At 27.7% G+C, this 23,459-nt stretch overlaps 1 protein-coding gene across 2 annotated transcripts in view; it reads left to right on the top strand.

The window, feature by feature from the left end:
* LOC122715432 (eye-specific diacylglycerol kinase) overlaps positions 1 to 19,647 on the top strand; it is a 64,942-nt gene extending 45,295 nt beyond the window's left edge. Inside the window, exons 3-11 of one of the 2 annotated variants that reach the window (XM_043937622.1) lie at positions 2,979 to 3,649; positions 6,604 to 6,998; positions 8,569 to 8,951; positions 10,327 to 10,639; positions 11,266 to 11,440; positions 12,804 to 13,175; positions 13,809 to 14,081; positions 14,499 to 14,662; positions 15,685 to 19,647. In XM_043937622.1, coding sequence (XP_043793557.1) covers positions 2,979 to 3,649; positions 6,604 to 6,998; positions 8,569 to 8,951; positions 10,327 to 10,639; positions 11,266 to 11,440; positions 12,804 to 13,175; positions 13,809 to 14,081; positions 14,499 to 14,662; positions 15,685 to 15,734 — 2,796 coding nt within the window. In that variant the 3' untranslated portion in view covers positions 15,735 to 19,647. Of the gene's footprint in view, positions 1 to 2,978; positions 3,650 to 6,603; positions 6,999 to 8,568; positions 8,952 to 10,326; positions 10,640 to 11,265; positions 11,441 to 12,777; positions 13,176 to 13,808; positions 14,082 to 14,498; positions 14,663 to 15,684 lie in introns of those variants that run through there. The other variant, XM_043937623.1, reaches the window with a different exon arrangement.
* The last annotated feature ends 3,812 nt before the right edge of the window (positions 19,648 to 23,459 follow it).

Raw genomic sequence — 23,459 nt, 5'->3', positions numbered from 1 at the left:
AAGAAAAAGTACATTCTTCTCCCGCAATCGTCGAGAAGGATCTCGTACATTCTTCTTCATTTTTTATCCTCCCTATCTCGGACAAATTGCTCGATTCGACTGTAATGGATCGAGGCATGTTTCGGGTGACTCATGTAGGCCAATATAAACCGCGGTGACTGGGCAATATCGGAAGAGGAAAAAAAAAAAAAAGAAAAAGCTTTTCTTCTTTGAGAAGTGGAAGCAAGAAACGACCAAGAGGATCTGTCGACCAGCCTTGACCCTCTACAAATCCACCACTCTCTATACTCGACCGCGTTTCTCAATCCGCGAGAATCGTCACAATTTTGCAGAGAGCGCCCTCCCTCTATCATCGTAGTTTATGCAGCTATACGATAAAGCTCGCTTCAGTTTGTTTTGAGCTTGGTGATCATCGTTTGTCGCTTTGATCATCGAGTAGACAATAGGGACCGATGAAGCTTTTAAATCGTTTGATACGTGGCCAACAAGAACAACCAGGTCTACGTTTACACACGCCACTATCAATTTCGAGACTCTTCCTCTCTCTTCTCTCGTGGGGAGTGTGAAATATTTTTCCGTTCTTTTGCGTTTTTTCTTTTCTCTTTTTTTTTTCCTTCTTTTAATTTTTTTTTTCCCCCCTTCTTTTTTAATATCCACGTAAATCAGTAAAATAGCCCGTCAGTGATTTTCCAATAGGGGACAAATTTTTGTACGTAAATACGAAAATAGTTCGATACCCGGCATTCATTACATCGATCTTACGTTTTTTGCAATCAACGGACAAACGTTTTCGTTACGTTCCAAAGGATGGAGATACGCTATGCTGGTAGCGTGTTGCAATCGACGAAAGCGTTTTTGTTACGTTTTTTTAGGAGATGGAGATACGCTAGATAGATAGTTGGAGAAAGAATGGAAGTTTTTACCGGTCTCTGCTTTATGTTTTTACTATTTATCGTAAGTTTTCTCTCGGGGCAGAGATTGAAACGGTTACTTGTAACACATTGTAGCTTGATTTTCAAAATGAAAACAAAAAGAAAAAGAGAGAGAGAGAGAAAAGAAAAAGAGAAAAGTAAATAATATAACGAATAGTTTGGGAATGGTTAGATTACAGTATTCTTGGCCGCAATTTTTATCGATTATGCCATTAAAGAACTGCTAACGAGGCCCCTGCAGTTTTCGAACGTCATTAAACTAATGTCGCATACGTTGCGGTTTCTTTCTTCTCCATTGTGGCTAAAAGCATTCTATAATATTCCCTGAATCTTACTTTTTCTTTTTTTTCTTTTCTTTTTTTCCCAGAAATACTTGATTAATATTTGCTCATTTCGTTTTCATTTTCTTCGTTTTTTTTTTTTAAATTTAATTGTTTCAATTTCCTCTGATGTGTGTGGTATCTAAATAACGTTTAATTAAAATTATTAACGAAAAAAACTTAAGAATCAACAAAATTTTTCGCTTCAAAAATCACTTGTTAATTATCACGAATTATACGGAATTTGAAATTTTATTATCGTAGCAATTTTTTCTTTCAATTCTTGAATTGACAATAATGTATAAAATTAGTTTGTGCGATTAATTTCGCGATTTTATAATATTCAAATAATATTCTATTGTATCGTTTTAGAGATTAGTTTAGAGATTAAAAAATATGGGATTAGAAAATAATAATAACACATTTGTAACATCTAAATCTCTAATTGTAACTGCAAACATTTCCAAATTTTTTCGAATCTCGAATTTGAAAACGAAGTTAAGCCAAGATAATAAGAACATTGTCGTATCTCTAAAATCTAATCTAAGAGTAAGTTCAAGACACGAACAAGTCACGGTCGCAATAATCATAGTTATTTATCAAAAAAAAAAAACAATTAATGCATTAGAAATTAAAAATTGAAGAATGATTGAGTTATTGATTTTCAATAAATACAAAAGAGTTCGAAAGAAAAATTGTCTCTTATTTTTTATTTCTTAGAAAAATTTGTATGCCTCAAACCGACATAGAATAGAAAATTCCCATAAAATCTCAAATATGTTAACGCATTGACTTGCAATTTAATCGAGAGATACTCGAGAAATCGATATTTAATTTTGTTTAAAATTTCATGAATAATTGAAATTTTAAATAGAGATATTATTCAGTAAATTCAGATATATTTTCGTAAAAGTAATGAAATAAAATTTGCGATAAATAACTATCAAAATTGTATGACATTTTCCAATTTCGAAGCTTATGACAAGGTTGTTACAAGACAAAAGATTAAAACAAATGCAACAGCACAAATCAATTTATATTTTTATCCTAAATCTGAATTCAAAGATATTGTAATATATATTGTAATATTATTACAATATATTATTACAAGTAATACAATTATATATTATTAAAGTGTAATATGAACTCGTTCATATAATAAAATAAAAATCCATTACACTTTTCGTTTAAATAATTAAATTCAATCCTATGCTTATAATTAAGATTTTAAATCGCTTGGAAATAAAATTACAAAATTATAAATAAATTAATTCTTTATTTTATACCAAACTATAAATTTTATTATAAACAAATTCAGAAATAAAAATAAGTATAACGATTCAAAATAACAGAAGATTATAAAAATTCAGGAAGAATATTAAAATAGTTAAAACAAGATAATACAATTAAAAATTAATCATTCTCATTTTTTTTCTCTTCCCAAATTTCCTCTTCCATTCATATCTTCCATATCATTTCCATTTTAATGCTATTATCATATTTCATCTTATATATTTATGCTTGATGTCAGAAAAGAGCGATGCGCAACAATACGAGTCGAGGTAATCGGGCTAAAATTTCCTTCCCATAAATCGAACGCTGTACAATACTATATAATATCCTCCAACGATAGATAACGACCTGTGTTATCCCGAATTCGGGAGATTCGTGGGTCGACCCCGAATTACCATTACCGCTTAACCAAAAACCTAATTCGAAATTCCAGAAACATGGGCCCCGGATGAAATGCGCCGCCTGCCGAGTAGTTGCCCACGCGGTGTGTGCGGTGAGCCTAAATTTCGCCTGTAAATCGAGTTTCCGGGACGTTGGGGTCCGCCAATACCGGGAACAGACAAACACTCTACACCACTGGGTACACCGCCGCTCGCAGAAGGGAAAATGCGCGAATTGCGGCAAATCGTTCCAATCGAAGCTTAGCTTCACATCGAAGGAGATCGTCGCTGTGAGTTGCAGCTGGTGCAAACTCGCCTACCACAACAAGGAGGCGTGCTTCAACGTTCAGAAGATCGGCGAGAATTGCGAGTTGGGCGTTCATTCGTCCATCATAGTGCCGCCATCTTGGATCGTGAAGCTGCCCAGGAAGGGCAGTTTCAAGAGCAGTTTGAGAAAGTCGCCTAGGAAGAAGAAGTCTGGGGGTAGCAGTGGCAGCACGTCGAGCAGAAAGAAGTCGAAGGATAAGGACAAGGAGCAAGATAACAAGGATCAGGGGAAGTTGTGGGTGGTGAAACCCATACCCACGCCCACCGTGAAACCCGTGTTGGTCTTCATTAACCCGAAATCGGGCGGGAATCAAGGTGCAAAGTTATTGCAGAAGTTTCAGTGGCTGTTGAATCCTAGGCAGGTGTTCGATCTGACTCAAGGCGGACCCAAAATGGGGTAAGTGAGTTTATATAATAATAAATTTATAGAGAATGTTACTTAACGTTATTTAACGTTTTTTTTTTTTTTTTTAGAGGTCACAGAAATATTTTGTATTAGGAAGGAATTATATTACGTAGAAATTTGAATTTTATTGAAAGTTTGTTGTATGTATAATAGGTTATATATGAAGCAATTTTTTTGTCGATAGGAAATCTCTTTGAGGGAGTTTGAAAAATTTTAGCATTTTTGGAAATATTTTTCACAACATGGTGATTGAATATTAAAAAGTAAATATTTTGCAATTTAAAATTTTACTTTATCTCGTGTCACTACAATGTTATATTTAAAAGAAAAAAAAATGAAACTTTGATTTTAAACGTTAATTTTATCTACTCATATTTTGATATTTTACTAAAAAATTACCATACGTGTAATTTATTATGTTTTATACAAAATTTTAAAATAAATTTAAAAATAAAAAACGATTGATTGTATATTGAAATATTTTAACACATTGCGAACTGAAGTTTGATGAATCACTCTTACACTTATTATATTAAATTATTATTAATTAAAATTTTATATTAATAAATTTTTGATATTATTTAAGTTGTATTTATTATTTTTTCAATATATTAAGTTACATGTCTTTTAAATGAATCATAAGTAAAAATAAATTTTATATGTTTTCTAACATATAATAATAATATAATATAACATATAATAATCAAGTTTGATGTATTTGTTTTAACAAGGATGTTATATTTCAATTTTATATGTCTTAAATTAATAGAATAGAATAGATAGAGTTAGTTTTAATTAAAGAGGAAAGAATAGAAAATTGGAGATGGGGAATGTATTGATTTGATACAGCATTTATTGAAATGGCAAAATGTTATTATTCAAGAATGAAACTGCAAATAATATGTGGAATTGTAATATTACGTAGATAATTGCAAATTGATTTTTTGAATTTTTGTGAAGAAGATAATAAATTAATTAATAAATTAGTTAATAAGTTGATTAACGAAATTTTTATGATTTTCTTTCATAAGTCATATATCACATTTGCATTTTTTTTCTTTATTACTTTAATATTATATTACGATATTTATGACAATTTAATTTTCTTTAACTAATTTATAGAATATTGTCATATGCTAACTTTTACAATTTTACATTTCAAAAACTATTTTGTCAGATATATACACGTTATTAGATATATATTAACAAAAGTTAAGAAACAAATTAATTATTTTGCGAATTTTATTATATTTTTTTACTTGGTCTTTATGAAATTTGAAAGAAACTTATTATTCATTGATATATGAAATGTTATTTTTGTATATTTTTATTAATAACTATAATTTATAGAATGAATGTAATTAATTTCATGTTCTTTAACTAACTCATAGAATACTTTTTCAAGAATCAATATCTCAAAAGAGAGTCAAATCCTTTGCTTTTTCCATCTTTGAATTGATCTGAATTTTGGCAAGAGATTAAGTTGATTGAATGAAAATTGAATTGAGTTCATTAGATTAGTTGAAAAGAGTACGATTTAGTGGAAAATATGATAAATGAATGAGAAATTTAATTAAAGTTTTGTGGACATGGCAGGCAGCCAGGAAATGGTTGAATAAAAGTGAACTTTTCAGTATAGAGCTTCTCGCTATTATCGAAATTTCCTCGAAAACTTTATTCAAAATTTGAAGCATTTCGGTTTGATTGTATTCTAACGATATGTTAAATAATTATCTGTGAATTTTTTATTATTATAATTGAATTGAATATAGTGAATACAGTGATAAAAATTTCTTTAAAATTTACTTGTTAATGAATGTTTTTGTATGTCCTTTTTTTTAAATAAACTTCATCTTTTTGTTAAATGTTTACAATTTTTTAATTATGTGAATTATTAAATGAAAAATTATTTATATTTATTTATTATAAAATTTGTTTAATATTATGATAAAATTTTTATTTTAATCATTAACGATATTTTAATCATAACAATATTTTTGTTAAAAATTCATTTTACGAAATATATACGTTCGTTTCTGATTTTTAAATATGTAAATTCATTAAAACACGAACATCATTTATATTAATGTTATAAGATATTTATTTATAAAATGTTTAATTATAAAACATATAAATGTTTTTGTATTATTTCTGATGCTACAGAAATTAAATAAAGAATATTAAATAAAAATCACATTGTACATTGTAGAAATATTGAACATTTCATTTATATTTATCATATAAATATACAATATATTACATTTAATAACTTCAATATTAAATATTCATAAATAAAAGTAAAAAATTTCAATAATTTAATTTTTCTTTTCTTTATATTAAATATAATTTTACAATTTAGCTCTCATATGATAATATTGAATAATAAATAATTCATAACAGTTTGGTTTACAATTAATTGTATTATTTAATTCTAGAAAATAAAAAAAATAAATTTTAGTCAATGGAGATAACTATTATATTTTTTATTCTAACATTTTTTATTAATTTATTTATTATTATAATATGTAAAATTATACTTTAAAGTAATTTTTCTATCCTAATCTTCATCAAAAATCATTTTTAATCAACTTTTAATTATCTTTTCTCTCATTCTCCAATACTCATTCTCAATTAAACTATTATAATCTTTTCAACTCAATCTAACCTGTATATATATATATATATCTTTTTCCAATACTATCTTCCTAATCGTTCAAAACTTCTTTATAACTCGAACGATAAAAACAAAAACAAAAATCAATTTCTTCTCGTAATCATTATTTCCTAATCTTCGAATTCTCGCGTGAAATTCATTTGATACAGTTTCTCATTTTACCATCAATACCATCTTCAAATACCATCCAAATCTTCTTTACTTATCAACCCAAACAATGACGAAATAAACTAAAAATAAAAATCGGAAATATTTCTTCTTCATTTTTCAGGTTGGAATTATTCAAAAAAGTTCCTAATCTTCGAGTTCTCGCGTGCGGTGGCGACGGTACCGTCGGTTGGGTATTGTCCATCCTTGATCAAATCGGCGCATCCCCACCCCCAGCGGTAGGCGTGCTTCCCCTAGGAACCGGAAACGATCTGGCCAGGGCTCTAGGATGGGGTGGTGGTTACACGGACGAGCCGATCGGGAAAATTTTAACAAACATAGGAGAGAGCGAGACGGTGTTGCTGGACAGGTGGCAGTTGGTCGTCGAGAGGAATCCTGACGCGCAGGGCGACGACGATAACGGAAAGGGCAAAGAGAATCTACCTCTAAACGTCGTTAATAATTATTTCTCCCTCGGTGTGGATGCTCATATCGCTCTTGAATTTCACGAAGCTCGAGGTTAGTCCCTGTCCTCCCCTTAGAAAAGGGGTTTTTACCCCGTAATGGTGCGCAACAGTTTATTTAAATTATTTAGAAACGGTATCGTTTAACGCGTCGAGGAACAAGTATTATGTACTTGCCGAGGGAAGAACCTGTTGCCGAGTTATTCATATCTCATGCAAATGTCTTTTACTGGAGGGTGATATTACGAACGTTAACATTAAGTGCGATGGGTTTTACATGCGAATTTATGTGACTTTAGGTGAATACGTGGGATAAGAATAGTATGAGAAGGGTGAAAGATAGATGTGGATTAATTTTATTGAAGTATATTATTTATTATTTTTTATTATTATATAATAGAAAAATAGCAATATGTTTTATTTGATTGGAAATATTTAAATATCTGGAAAAATGATAGAATATTATGAAAAAATGTTTTAGACAAAAGTTGGTATAAAAGATGTATCATAGAGTTTTAATATTTTTTTTATAAATTGATGGATAAAAATCATAAAATCAATTTTAATTTTTGAATAAAATTATAATTGTAGTTTTTAATAAATAATAATAAATAATTTGATTTTTCTAAAACTTATCATATAAAAGAGAAGAAACACAAGTAGCAATACTCTACTTATATTCTTTTTGTCTTTTATAAGTTTCTAATTAATTTAAATTTTAAATTAAAATATCTTCTGAAATAAAGATTTTTCAACATTTTGTTTTTCGACAAAATTGTTTTCTTGTAGAAAATAACGAGCTGCATTGATTAATACAATAAAAATTATATAATTTCAATTAAAATGATTTTCATACAAATTTTCCAATCTATAGAAAATTATTAATACTACATAATATATCTTTTTATAAATATTTTTTAATATTGTTCATATTTTATCAGATATTTGAACGTTTCTGATTAACAGACATATTGTATATTAAAGAAATTATTATGAAATTTAAAAATGTAAGTTTTTTGCATATTTTTATTATTTCTTTTGATTATAATAGTTTTTTTTTTATTATCTATATACAATCTAAATTTTATTAACTTTGTTTTCATGAATATTCATTTTCATAAATAAATCTTTTTCTACATTTCTCATATTTTTATTATATTAAAAAAAAATTTTATTAGTTACCTAATAATACAGTTTTATAATGAAATATATTAAAATATTGTGAAAAGAATTTTTTGAAAATTCATAACATAATTTATAATATAATTATAAGAAAAATTAATTTTCATATTAAATAATATCGCAATTTTTCTCTTATTTTTATTTTAAATTTTTTTTAAAGAAACCACATTACTTATCAAACAATAATATTTTACTTATGAATTTCAAGATGTAAGAATAAATTCGAGATGTAAGAATAAATTTACCTAATTATTTGTATATAATACTTAATACTAATATCTATTAAATATTTAAATATAAATAAATAATTTACTAACTAAAATTTATTAATTAAAAATAACAGTAGCGAAATATTTATACTATTTTTAATTGCCAATTGTAAACAATAAAATAATTATAACGCAGAGCAAAACTAAGAATAAAAAAATTCGATTGTGTTATAGAGGCGCATCCAGAGAGGTTTAATTCACGGTTACGGAATAAAATGTTTTACGGTCAAATGGGCGGTAAGGATCTCGTGCGACGGAAGTGGAAAGATTTGTCGGAATTTGTGATGTTGGACTGCGACGGTCAAGATTTGACACCGAAACTGAAGGAGCATCGTGTTCACGCCATAGTTTTCTTGAACATCGCCTCGTACGGTGGTGGAACTCATCCTTGGGGCAGCGCGAGCGGAACCAAAGAACCATCGACGGAAGATGGACTGATCGAGGTCGTCGGTTTGACCACGTACCAGCTTCCGCTTCTTCAAGCAGGTGGCCATGGTACGTGCATTGCTCAATGCAGCACAGCTAAGCTAGTTACCACGAGGACCATTCCAATGCAGGTAAATTTCCTTTTATTTTATATGTATCGTACTTTTATTTTATGTATGAATGAATATTTTATATAATTATTTTACTTTTTTTTTGTCTTGATTTTATTAAAAATGTAAACATTATGGAAATTAATTTAAATTTATAGAAATATATTGAATGTGTTACACATGATAATTTTGTTATTATAAAAAAACGTAAATGGATATCACTATCTAATATATAGAATGTAAGTAATATTGAAGAATATTGTATAATAATATAAAATAATATAAAATTTGTGCTACTGAATATGGAATATAATTTTAATGATAAATAAATAATAATATTCAAGAGATCTATTTTGTCTAAATAATAATATTCTATAAAATTGTTCGTGTTTAACAATATACAAGATATTAATATGTATTTATGAAATATCTTTAGAGTTAATTTTAGAGACTAGAAATAAAAACAAAATTTGGCATACAAAAATATCGGTTAAGACTTATATATATTATATTATATATAATAAGTAATATAATTAATATAATAGTTAGATGTATTATATAAATATTAATTATTAAATTAACTATTAGATTAATTAAATAGATTATAGATTTTTTTGCAAAATCAAATTTTTATGGACAATGAAATATAATTTAAATAGAAATTTATTTTATTTCTTAAATATCGTAATCATAGTTCTATTTCATGTTTTTTTGAGTGTTATATATATTTTGTATATTTTTGTACATTCTAATTTTGCATAAATATATAAATATCGGCAATCTAATTATAAACAATGCAAGTTTTCGTCAGATGAAGCGAGATAAAAATAGAATGATTTCACAGAGAGATCTCACTATTTCTGTCTTGTTTCATCTGAATTAATTATAACTTAATAAATAAGTTTTTAACCGATATTTTTATAGTGATTTTTGTATTTGTTTTGATCTTTATATTCTAAAAATATCCCATGTATATATTAACATATATACATAAATTACAACATAGACAGTTTTTAAATAATTACATAGTGTGATACAAAAAAGAATGGCGAAATAAATTAGAAGTAATTATAATTATAATTATAATAATAGATTGAATATTATTATTTATTATTTATTATGTAATTAACTACTTACTTGGGTTATAAAAATTAATAAAAGAAAATAGAAAAAATTAATTATTATTAAGTTAATCTGACTTACAACATAATAAAATATGGTTACAGAAAATACTAATTATTTATTAAAACTATAATTAAAATTATCTCAATAAATACAAGGATATCGCGAGATATTTTATATACGATAATAAAATTGTTTTATAATTTAATGATTCAATTGTATGTTCGATTACGATTTATACAATCAAAGAAAAAAATTATTATTCTTATTTTAGGTCGATGGCGAGGCTTGTCGACTGTTACCATCTATCATAAATCTAAAATTACTAAATAAGGCAACAATGTTAGCGAAACGAAGAAGTTCGAGCAAACCGCAACAAGACGTCAAACTGGAAAGATTAAAATTGCCGGTGATGAAGATCAAGATGTCAGATTACGAGAGATATCATCATGATAAGGATATGTTAAAAAAATCCGCTATCACGTGGATTATGGAACCTCTTGATCTTGACGCTACCACAGACTTAGAATCTTTAAGAAAGATCCTGGCGAAAGACTATAACATGGACACTTGTTGCTTCCTCGATTGTAAGTATCGCTGTACAGAATTTCCGTTCCAGCCATTTACAGGATTCTTTAGCCGCTTGTGACAACTGTTACAAAGAAAGTTTCTTAAAATGATTTATCTGAGTAGTAATAATGTAATTGTTAAATGTTTTTCAACTTCTTTTTAAAATGAACTATCTAAGTAGTAATAATGTAATTGTTAAACGTTTTTCAAGTTCTTTTTCTTTTTTAAATTAAAATATTTTTAAAGCGTAATATATGATATTTTTATATCATAAATAAATGTATCTAAATTATGAATCCAATTGCCAATAGATTCTTATAAAATAAATATTATAGATAGTTGTAATTATAATAATCATTTTTACATATTTATAAATTTTCTTTATATATTCTGTGTTAATCAAATTTATTTTATTTGTTTTCTTAGAACAATTTAGAAAAATTTGATGTCAATTAAAAAATTCATTCATATTTTGTTAGAGAAAACAATTTTAGAATTTATATTTTTTATAACTTTATGTTGCTTACGTAGTCCAAATTCAATTAATAATTATTTAAGGTATAATAACTAACGATTAAAAATTCATATTAGAATGAATATGGCTTGAAATTATATTATCAATATTATTCGAATAATTTTTCAGCATGCACTGCGGAACGATTCTTCAGAATCGATAAAGCTCAAGAACAACTCCATTACGTGACCGATGTAGCTGTCGAAACGGTGTACGTTCTCGAAGAGAACGCAAATCAATCGAACGAATCCGAAGAATCGAAGATATCTGTGACTCAAAAATCGGAAACTAACGTATCATCAAGGTACTTCTTTTTATTTATCGAATTAAACTTTTTTTTCACGTTTACAGTAGATTACTCATTATAATTCTGTTCTCGTAGATAGTCCTTTTCTTAATACTGTATGTTTCATATTTGTTTATAGTAAAGCAATGTATTAATTGTTGATTAAAATTTGTAATCAGCGTCGTATAATTTGAAAGATTTTAATATTTGATTTTTTTTTTTTTGTTATTTTATGACTTTTAAAAGATGAAAGAATTAATCCTTTGCTTTCCAATGGTGACTCTCGGTTTTTACCACTGGATTGTTGCGGCAACTTGAACGGCGATATTTATTTATGTTTGATTTTTTTAGAATATCGCTTCATAAATAGGTTTCTAAGCTCTTTACGTATAATCTTATGAGGTGTAATCTTATCTTATGAGTAATTATCTTATGGTAATCTTATAAGGCCATCGAACGCACCAAACGCGCGGGTCTAAGTCTGGAGTTGCTGGTGGACCAAGCGAAACAGGCCTGGAGTGCAAGGGATTAATTTGCATGTCATAAGTAATGATAGATATAATAAATAATATTATAAGTTACTAAATTTAGTCTTAATATTTTTAAATAAAATATGCAAAACTATCTTCTTTAACATATATTGAACAAAAATTTAAACTTGATAATATTGAATTTTTTTTTTTTTGAAATTTCTGAAATCCTATAATACTGTTCATATAACAAAAGTGGAAACGACGTCAGTTACAAATTAATTTTATTCTTTGTTTAACATAGATTGACTGTTTAGAGCCATTGAACAATATCATAGCATTTCGATAATTTTATTATCTTATTTTTGTTTCTAATCTTTATTTGTATTATTGCTCTTTATATTCTGTTGCATGGAAACATTAATTATTATAATAATTATTATAATAATTATTAATAATTATATATTAATTATTTCATATTCTTAGTACATTTTACATAAATTGGATTGCACTGTGGTTAATATTTGTCTTTGTTAATTAAATTAATAAATAGAATTAAATAAATTCTTATACTCTAATATATGCATGAACATAATTGAAACATTTAAAATAAATAAAATTACAGAAGTGGTTTTAAACGGTCAATTTTCTTTAAACAGAGAACAATATTTAATCTATATAACATAGTAGTTCACCTATTTATTTTTTATGTATATTGTTCACAGAGAAATTATTGAATAGTTCCGTATACAGTGATCTAAACAATGATTCGAAGTTACATAATTATGACTCGTAACTTCAAAATAATACCTTGTTTGAACCTTTTATCGCCACTTCACACTTTCGTCCGTGATATCTGTAATGGTAATGGAATCGTATCATTAGATTAATAGAAAGAACGTGTAATATAGCGAAGAACAAACAAAGAAAAGTGCAGCCATGACAAAAGAGCAGCCCAAAGAAGAGCAAAAAGAGCAGCCCAACGAAGAGCAAAAGGTGCCTAAAGAAGAACCAAAGGCGCAACCTAAAGAAGAACCAAAAGCACAGGCAGATACGGAACCGCAGAATGCACCACCTGAAACATCAACTGAAACAAAGACAGAGGTCGTGACTCCGAAATCTCATGAACCGATGAGTAATAACACGTCTAAGGATGTATCTCCAAATATGAAAAAGGAGGGGAACATATCTGGAGACGCGACCAAACAAAGCAGTTCCTCAAAATCGATCTCTGCGACGGTTGCCTCTCAGTCGCAACATCAAGCACCACCCACCTTCATTAGGTAAAGTATTCTTCTTATTTTTTTATGTTAATTAACTAAATTTTATGTAAGTAATATTGCAACAAATATGTAGTTTTTAAAATTGATGAATGTTGTGATATAAATTGAATCATATAATGAAATATTTATTTTCACTTCAATATATTTTTTATTTTGAGAATTTTTTTTTAAAAGGAGTAAGGAAATGCTTCGTTTAAATCAAATTTGAAATCTCTATTTCATATAATGTTATATTGCTGGCCATTTATTATTCCTTATTTCTTTTAAGAAAGAAATCTATTTTAAAAGGAATGTCTTAATATACTATACTTTAATCTTCTCCACAGAATAATTCGATTTTTAGAATGATTTTTATTATTTATTATAAAGGAATGTTAGTTATGATATCTATTAGTGTACTTTCAAGTTTTTTTCTCTAATTTTTCTATTTAAATATTTGAAGAAACCATTTTTTTTTGAGGAAACATCTATTTCTATCATCTCTTTTATCTCATTTGTTAATTACTACAACAAGTAACTTTTTAAATATCTTTTTCTTTTAGAATATTGTACATTTATAATAATTTTAAATAAAACTCATAGTCATAGAATAACAAGAAAATTATTTCTTTGAGTGGCTAATTTATGTTACAGTCCACGAGATAGACTTTTTGGTTTGAGTTCTGAGGTTCACACCTTTAACACGGGATTATTGGAGAAAACCAGTGATGGTATTTTGAAAGCAGCAAAAATAGGCGATCTACAAGCTTTGAAGGAACTTCACGAGAAAGGATATTCCCTTTTGTCAATTGACTCCACTGGACAAACTGCTCTACACTTAGCCTCGAGATATGGTCATAAAAATATTGTCAGATATCTCATCGCTTGTGCACCACCGACTATTCTGAATATGATCGACAATGACAAGTAAGCCTATGCTAATACACTATACCAACTGTTTGCTCAATTAAAAAAAAAAAAAGGAAAAGAAAAATAGAAAAGATAAGAAGAAATATAAGCATCATAAATGGCTCTCTAACTTACTTTAAAGTTTTAATATTTAACTTGATATTTAATATAAATGACTCAGCTTAAATTAAAAAATTTTCTGTATTTTTCGATAAATCTGTTTAGAACGTGCTATAATGAATTAAAGAGAAAATTTATTTTTGGCGCGTAAAAAGGAAACGAGGGAAAAAAAAAGAAAACTTTGTACCTTCTAATTACAGAGGTCAGACCGCTCTACACAAAGCGGCTCAATATAAGCGTCGTTCCATTTGCTGCATGTTGGTAGCTGGTGGTGCTACTTTAATCATCAAGGATNTTTGTACCTTCTAATTACAGAGGTCAGACCGCTCTGCACAAAGCGGCTCAATATAAGCGTCGTTCCATTTGCTGCATGTTGGTAGCTGGTGGTGCTACTTTAATCATCAAGGATCGACACGGCAACTCACCTCGCGATCTAGCCCTACAAGCAGAGGACCGTGACCTCGCAGCGTATTTAAGCAGTGAGTGTTTTGATCTTTTTCTAGATGCTCGTGTGAAAAAATATACGATGCAGCTAAGCGAAGACTGTAATAGCACAAGAAATGAAGAATACTAAAGGATAAGGATCAATTAGAGAAAATAAGATTCTGAATTAATAATTTAATCAGATAATGCTTAAGCAATTTTTTTTCTATTCCTCTATTCTTTTCTACATAATATTTTATAGAATGAAATATTTTTATTCCAAAGATTGTAATTTATTAATCTTATCTTTATCTTTTTCTTAAGTAAGATATTTTATTTTTTATCTCAAAAAATTATTATTTTAGATTATATATATATATATGTTATATGTATGAATTAAAAAAAAATTTTATACTTTGAGTTTAAAGTTAGTTTCAGATTTATAATGCAAAACTTTTTATTGTTTCTTGATATAACTTTTTGCAAACAAGTAATAAATATATTCTCAAATAATTTTACAAGTATTTTTAAAAGCGGTTTTCAAGGAGTAAAGTATTATATCAATTTCTCGTGGCTGCATATTTCCTTTACAATTTTTTTCCATTAGAAACTCAAATAAATTACTACACCACTTTTCATAAGTATAAGGATATCTCCTTTGATCTCGTAAAGAAAAAACAAGATATTTTCATTAAAATAATGATTCAAAGAGCAAAATAAAAATTTGAAAAAAATTTTTTTAAAAATTAAAAGAGAAGATAATGAATTAAGAATTGAATTTGCACATTAAAATTAAATAATATATCTAACGATCTATATCTCGTGATCTTTTGATACATAAAAAGCTCTCGCTATTTGAACACTTATAATAAGAATACATAAAATTCTTTAAGGACCTATTTGTCATTCGTTCTCCATTCGAGAGAAAGAATTTTTCATCCATAATATTATATACGACTTTCATTAGCCATTCGATCAAACATCCTATCAAACTGAAATCCTTTCCACTGCCCGAACGGTTCCGACGAACGGTTAAATCGGTTTTATTCATATGTATATCGGTTTTATTGATATATAGGTCAAGAGCAGTTCCAGCTGACAACGGAAGAAATGGAGAACTCCCTCTGACCTCCGCCCTTAATTAGTAGGGCTTGAATTGATCCAGTGTGTAGGAACATCAAGAGAAATGATCCAGGTGTGAACGAACAACGATCGTCACCAACAACGGTCATCATATGATACACGTTCGTTTTCTCTGTTTTTTGCGTAAGTCGCATGTGATAACTCGATTATTCCTTTTATCGGCAAATTAGCGATGTCGACGTATATTTATTAAGGTGCTCTCCATTTCCTTTCTCGTCGAAGCTTCGAGATCCCTTTCCACGAGCATGTAAATTAATTACATTCTGTATAGATAAATTAGATATACACATAACACGTATATACGCGTGTCGTGAGATTAGAAATTTTTCGATCGATTAAGAACCTCTATACATATATACATATATATATATTTTTAAATCGTACTCCAATTAGACGAGAAAATTATTTATTATTGTCTTTTGAGTCTCGTCTTACCAACGAAGAAATCACGTAAATGTTTATATTCACCGATTTTTTTTGAATTGAAATTAATTGTAACAATAAGAATGCCGAGAAATAACACGCGTGCAGATGAAACAGGAATTATCGGCAAAAGAATTTTGCTCATTCGGGATATTGCTGTTATAAAAAATCGTATTCGTATCGTATGAATTTTAAAAATATGAAAATTTTCTTAGAGATGACCCAAGAAGAGAAACCGAATTAGTGAGAGATTAGGATTAAAGGAAAATGATTTAATCGGAAATTTAATTATAGTTAAACATCATAAAGACTAATCTTCACTGTATTCTCGTTTATATGATTTTTATTTTATATTTTTCTACGTTTCCATTTCTAAATATTACGACAGATTATAAATATTTGACAGATTATTAAGTAAATTATCTCTATTGTATTGAATTTGTAGCGTTGTTGTTCCATAATAACGTAGACACAGATTTTTACATTTTTCGCGACTAGTGGCGCCATCATCTTCCTTAAATGCAAAGGATGCATAAGTATATAAGGTTAGTGTTCACAGAGTTGGGCAGAATTTTTTCGTTCCAGTTATTTAGATCTATATTGAGACTATTAGAGGATCGTTGATTCACGTAAGAAATTTGTTTTTATGCACGTTGTGCGCATTGTTACGATCGTTGTTCGGATAAGATTTTTTCATTTTCGATTCGAAGAGGTTATTCGTAAGAGGTGTATTCGAAAAATTTTGTTATAATCGCGTGATAATCGGAGGATGAAGATGAAATATATTTATCGGTTATTTGTTGAATTTTATCGAAGAGAAAGAAGTTCTATCCGACTCTGCTGGTATCCCCAAGCGTTCACTTTAATATCTCGTTATATTGTTCTCTCCGCTTGTTCTAGGATACCTCGTTGCATTGGATATACATATCTTTTTCTATAAAAAAAAAAGTCTCGCGTTAATATACATATATATTATACATATACATATATTTTCTACGTACATTAAATACTGATATAATATTTATTGTTCTTAAGATAAAAAGATTTCTTCACGATGCTGTTTTATTCTTGTCCGTGAACATTCGTTGCACTTCTTGCCACTGCTTGGATATACATGGAAAAACGCGTATATACACGTGATTTTATATTGGATATACAAGCTAAAGAAAAATGGAAAATGAAATGGACAGTTATGTAAAAAATTGGATAGTTGGAAAATACTTTCGAATTTTCATATATGGGATCGGTGTGATATAATTTAATGTGTTTGTATAATCTGAAATATAATTGTTAGATATATTGTTTTCGTGAATCATTTATAATATCTAAATAAAATTATAGAATTTTGATAAAAAAAAAAGAATAACGTCGATTTAAAGAAAAAATGTGCCAATCAGTCGATGAATCGGTGGAAACTTAAATCACGTTTGCATTGCTTTTTGATTCAAAATGATATTGCATATTTTTATAATGATATAAATTAATAAAAAAACATATTCAATCTGTAATATTTCAAACCAAGAATCTTGAATTCAAGATACATTTTTACGTAAGTAATTTATTTTCTTTCATTTATATTTGAAAATCATTTATATTTCTATATTTCTATATTTTTCGATTCGAAAGTAATTCATAATAATTTTTAAATCATAAAAAAATGATATTTCCTAAGAATTTTATTTGGGAATTCGTGCATTGTAAACATGTAAACACGACTTAAAGTTTCCATTATCCATTGCTATACACCGATCGCGTTAAAAATTCGAAAGAAACAAAATCTCTGATGTACCAAGCAGTGATGTTCACCTATTTAAGCGATATTAATCGATTGAGAAATGAAAAGAAGCAGAGATCGGATGAAGAATCGGCGATCAATAGTATAAAAAAGGATAAGAGATCGGGAAGAAGAATTATCATAACTCGGTACCAAAATGAAAAAGGGGATCAACGTACGAACACCAATTAGCTCTTAAAAAAAAGACGGTCTATCGTCGCTTATTATTATACTATTACTAGACTATTCTAATTTTATTGTCGAATTATATCGTATAACGTATATATAGTTACTTCTTCGAGCATTATTCGTCCTATGGACATGATGAGATCGTTGAACAAAGTGGAGCCACAATGATATATATATATATATATATGTACATATATATGTACATATGTATATATATACATATATATATGTACATATATATACATGTAGATATATACGAGGTAAGTTATCCATGTTGGACACTCGCGAATCCATGTTCACGAATGTTTAATATCAAATACTCTCGACTAGATTCGCGTTAACGTTCAAGTATTTAAATAACCACCTCGACAAATTTATTATGGAGAATAATAGTTTCTTATTTCATCAAGCGTGTCGCGTATATATATCTCTTTTCTCGCGCTTTTCTCAAGGGATCTTTAATCCCTCGTTTTCAATTATATAACGATCTACATATTTTTATTATAATTAATGAAAGAGGAAAAAAGTTCACACGATCCAAAGGATTCGTGTGAAACGATTCAACGATTTCACGATCTAGTTGTATATATCATTCATAATTCTCGTATGGAGAAAACTTAACTCTTATCAATTAACCGACGTACGATCGATGTTCAACGTATAAAAGAAAAAGAAGAAAAAAAAAAAAAGATTTTCTACGAATCTAAAAAGTTTTCGACTTGAATCCTAGCTTCGAATTTTAGCTAATTTTGAACGTTGAAAGTAATAGGGGGGAGAAAGAAGAAAGGAGGAAGGGGGGAACAAGGAGAGAAAAATAGGAAATCGAATTCGAACGGATCGAGAGATATCGATATTCGCGCGTGTCCACTCCTCGTTGTGTCTCTTATCCTCTGTAATTAAAACTGATATTTTTAAGCGATCGAGTTATAGATCGAGTTTAGAGAAGTTTCGCGGCAAGGAGATCGCGCATGCGCATACCTGCCGTGTATCAAGTAAACTAGATTGTAAGTATACCAGTAGAGAGAATTGAAGGTATCCAATAACGATGGTGAATCGATTCTAGAAATGCCTTCGTGCGTAAGATACTGTTGTTCTGATTATTTTTTATATGTAGTGTAATCACGATGCCTTTGTAATTTTATCCCGAGAAAATGAGCCACGTACATCGAGCGAATGATATCGATATTTCCACTGTATTTAATGTCCCTATTATACTTAACGAGAGCGAGCGTGGTCCTTCGCGCGATGAACGTCGGCCACGTCGATTTAAAAGAAGCATGAGAAAGCGGAAGCTAGAATTAAATCACGCTGAGCAGCTTTAATGTATTAGTTGAAAATTTTTATTTAATTTATATAAAGCCTTAGTCTCGATTGTTTAAGTTAAGCTGAGAGGACGAAATTTTTTTTTCTTAATTAAAGTGAATTTTAAATTTACCAAGTATTAAATTGAAAATCTGTTGACTTTGTTATTTGAATTTTATTAAATTTAAATTAAATTGACGTTTCAAATAAATTATTTTCCTTCTTTGTAATTCTTTATTTTCTGTTTTTATTCCCATGTTTATTTTTTCTTTCTTTCTCTCTCTCTCTCTCTCTCTCTCTCTCTCTCTCTCTCTTTCTCTTCTATCTGCAATTTAATAATCGTAAATTATTTCTTCAAGTTGTTGACTCAAACATTACTGCGAAAACTATCGAATCCATCGCCATCTTTGTTATCGTCCATCGTGATTATATAATCTGATTTAAAAATTTCCATTCAATGACCAAAAATTTTTGGTTTCTTTTTTTAGGAATCGGTCCGCGATGAAAAAAGAGTTCTTGCGATTGTTTCTCGTTTCACGGAGATTTTTCTTCGTTTGCGCGAAATAAAAATCGTTAAATCGAACGAAAAGAGATTAAAATACTTTGAAATCGTGTTGAATCGTCGTGAATACGTATTAACTACAATAATACCGTAATTTCTTATCTTATCTATCATCTCAATAGAATCGAGATGTATTTCGAATCGTTCCAATTGTTCGGAGATTTCGATGCGTGTTTGTGTAACTTCCTTACCGATCGAGTTGCCGATTATAATATACGAATTTTGCACTTTTCAAAATCACAAGTCATATTCGTATCGGCGTGTAAATGTTTCTAAGAAATATTTTACTAGATTTTAAGTAAAAGATCTGAAAATAGAAAATATACATAACGAAATAATAATTTCTCAATAATAATTTTCTCGATATTTCTAAATCGTAATAAATAAATACTCGATATTGAAATGATTGATCAATGAAGGGAAGAAATTAACGAAGAACGAATGAACATAAATGTCATAATTCGATTTCATCGATAACTACAGAAAAGTTCCGCATTTATTTTAAGATAGTTATTGTATAGAACATGTTCCTTAACGTGAAAGTTTTTCAAATTTCTTAAAGATAAATGTTTATTCGAATTGCGAAACAATACGATATTATTCTTAACTATGAAACTATATTAACTTATAAAATAATATTATTCTTAATCAAAATCGAAAGGGATTTTAGATATTGATTTTTAATAATCACGAAATATGAAAACGAAAAATCCAAAATGATGATGATGAACATATTGAACTGATGACAACGTTTATATTGAACACGTATGCCAAAAAAGGATATGAAAGAAAACTTTATCATCTTTCATATTTTTTGGAAAAATTTATAATGCGACTGTACGCGTCAATCGCCATGAAATAGGAAATCTCCATTACGCGCAGTCTCGAATGTGTTAACTATTAACAGATAAAACAGAGATACGTGGGAAAATATTTAAATTATCACTTATATACTATATTGATCGTTATTCTCTATACGATTACTCGTTACGATTTATAATAATTATCTTGATAAAAATTTAATTCTCTTCGAAGATGTTCTTGTTATAATTGAGCGAGAAAAATTCTATTTCACACGTTAATCCAACTATTTTCTCGTTGATTCGTGTACATACCAAAGAATAACATAAAATATTTAAACGTGAATCGATTGAAAAAATAAAAGAAGTAAGAGGAACGAAAACGATCGAAATCTTTGAAAATGATATTTTATTCTGATGAACGCAAATTTGTTCGTATATGCGTTTAATAAATGTATTTTTACCGGTGTAATTAAAAATTAAAATCAAGTATCGATTATAAAGTAAACGTATTTCAATTTTTCAAGAATGAGCTTAAATTTTCTAATCTCTTTTGCGTATGAGATCGTACACGTGACATTTTTAGATATTGCTTCCCTTTTCCGGACGACATCACTTTGAATGGAACGGGGCAATTCAAGATTCCCTTTGAACTTTTTTCAGTTTAATTTTAGCCTTTAATCTTCGTCGACATTCAATAATGCAACTCCTGTTCTTCCTTTTCTTTTTTTTTGTGCTTCTTCTTTTTTCCTTTTTGTTCAAATCAATTGATCAATAAGAAATCGTTCTATCGTAAATTTAACGCGTTACAATGTTTCTTAAAGATTCTAAGGTATTGCAGTAAATTTCAGAACAAGTTAGAACAAGTTACATCGATGATACGATCGCTAACGATGATTAATCTTAAAAATTTTTTAAAAATTAGAAAGAAAATTGTATGGTATTTATGAAAAGTGGAAATTCAATAGATGTCGATGTTTGCATTTCAATGAATTTTGATACGAAAAATTTGAGAATAATAACGTGTTACGCATCAATGTCAATCAACAGTGACTGATAGCAAGTTTTGTATTCAAATTATATTCCATGAATGTGTGATTCACCTAAAGATTTGAATTGTTGATGTTGTAGTAATAGATATATGTACAACATATCGATCGAATACATAAAAATTTAATTTTCTCTTTTAAAAATATAAAAGTATTTATGATAATAAATTATTGTACATTGTATCTTTGAAATTGAAGATAAATTAATGGAGAAATTTTAAGAGGAATTAAATTTTCTAAATTAGAATAGAATAAAGAATTTTAGATTTAATAATTATTACATTATTATGAAAATTAATCATGGAAATATCACGTTTATTTCTCGTAGAATTTATTGATATTCTAAATTCGAGTGAAGTATTAATGATGAGTATTCGTCAGATGAGTCACTGGTGACCCACGATAAAAACCAAAAATAAAACTTTTATCGAACAAATAAAAATATTCTTCTATTAATTTTTTTAGCAAGTTACATATAAAGAAAGATCAAAATGTCAGGATTCAAATATAATTCTGGTTTTTAATTTATGATTTAAGTTTTTTACACTCAAAAATTGTCAAAATTTGTTAATATAAATTTTCTCATATCACAGAACGTATTATATGATTCCAATGATTATAATCTTTGGAAACATTGTAACGTAATGATTAAATAAACTTTATAATTCCTCTAGTATATTCCTACGATGTAAAAATAACAAAAAATTATAATATATCTTATCTCAATATGTACATAATATTATACATGGTTTGTTTCAAAAGTAATGAAACCATTTTCTCTCTAACTCGAATCAATAGTTTTGGCAAGAAAATTATTAAATAAGATTAATTTATTAAATCTTATTATTTAAATCAGTACATCATTAATTTTACACAATGTTTTTTTAAATAAAATATAATTCTTGAAATTTATAAAATATTTTATTGAAATATTTTATATTAAAAAAATTCATTGATATACTTTCACATTGTCGGTTTAAAGCTATAAAATATAATGTTCAAAAAAAGTCAGAAATTTTATATTTGTAATTCTTTTCAACTATAATAGTGAAAATAAATATTCTATTAAAACGAAAAATCATTTGATATAATAATGATATTGAAATAATATCATTGTAAAGTTGGATATAACTTTATTAAATATAAAATTAAAAATTGAAAATAATACAAAGGATTGTTACTTTTTTTTATAACTGAAAATATTCTAAAAGATAAAGATAACCAATATTGTACGAAAAAAAAAAAAAAATAACAATGTTTTCATATATAACTTCTTATAAGAATATTTTTAAAAACTATTACTTTCAAAATATTTCTATAAGAATAATCCACTTACTTTTAAAACAAACTGTGTAAAAGATACATATTTTCAAACCAATTCACAAATAATGCGAGTATTATAAAATTATAATATTGAATATAAATTAAAGAACAAAAAAGATATAGAAAACTTTGTAAATGAATGGAGAACTGTCCGAAAAAATAAAATTTTAAGAAATATAAATAATTAATATTATAAAATAATTTAATTTATATAAAAATATTCATAATAAAAATACTCGAAACAAAAAATACTCGTATTATTTATGAGATGAATCTGATATATTTATC

Source organism: Apis laboriosa, unplaced genomic scaffold (genome assembly GCF_014066325.1).
Source record: "Apis laboriosa isolate Shangri-la unplaced genomic scaffold, ASM1406632v1 scaffold35_cov144, whole genome shotgun sequence".
NCBI lineage: Eukaryota > Metazoa > Arthropoda > Insecta > Hymenoptera > Apidae > Apis > Apis laboriosa.
Note: the sequence above shows the minus strand (reverse complement) of the source record. Positions and strands in the feature narration are given on the sequence as shown.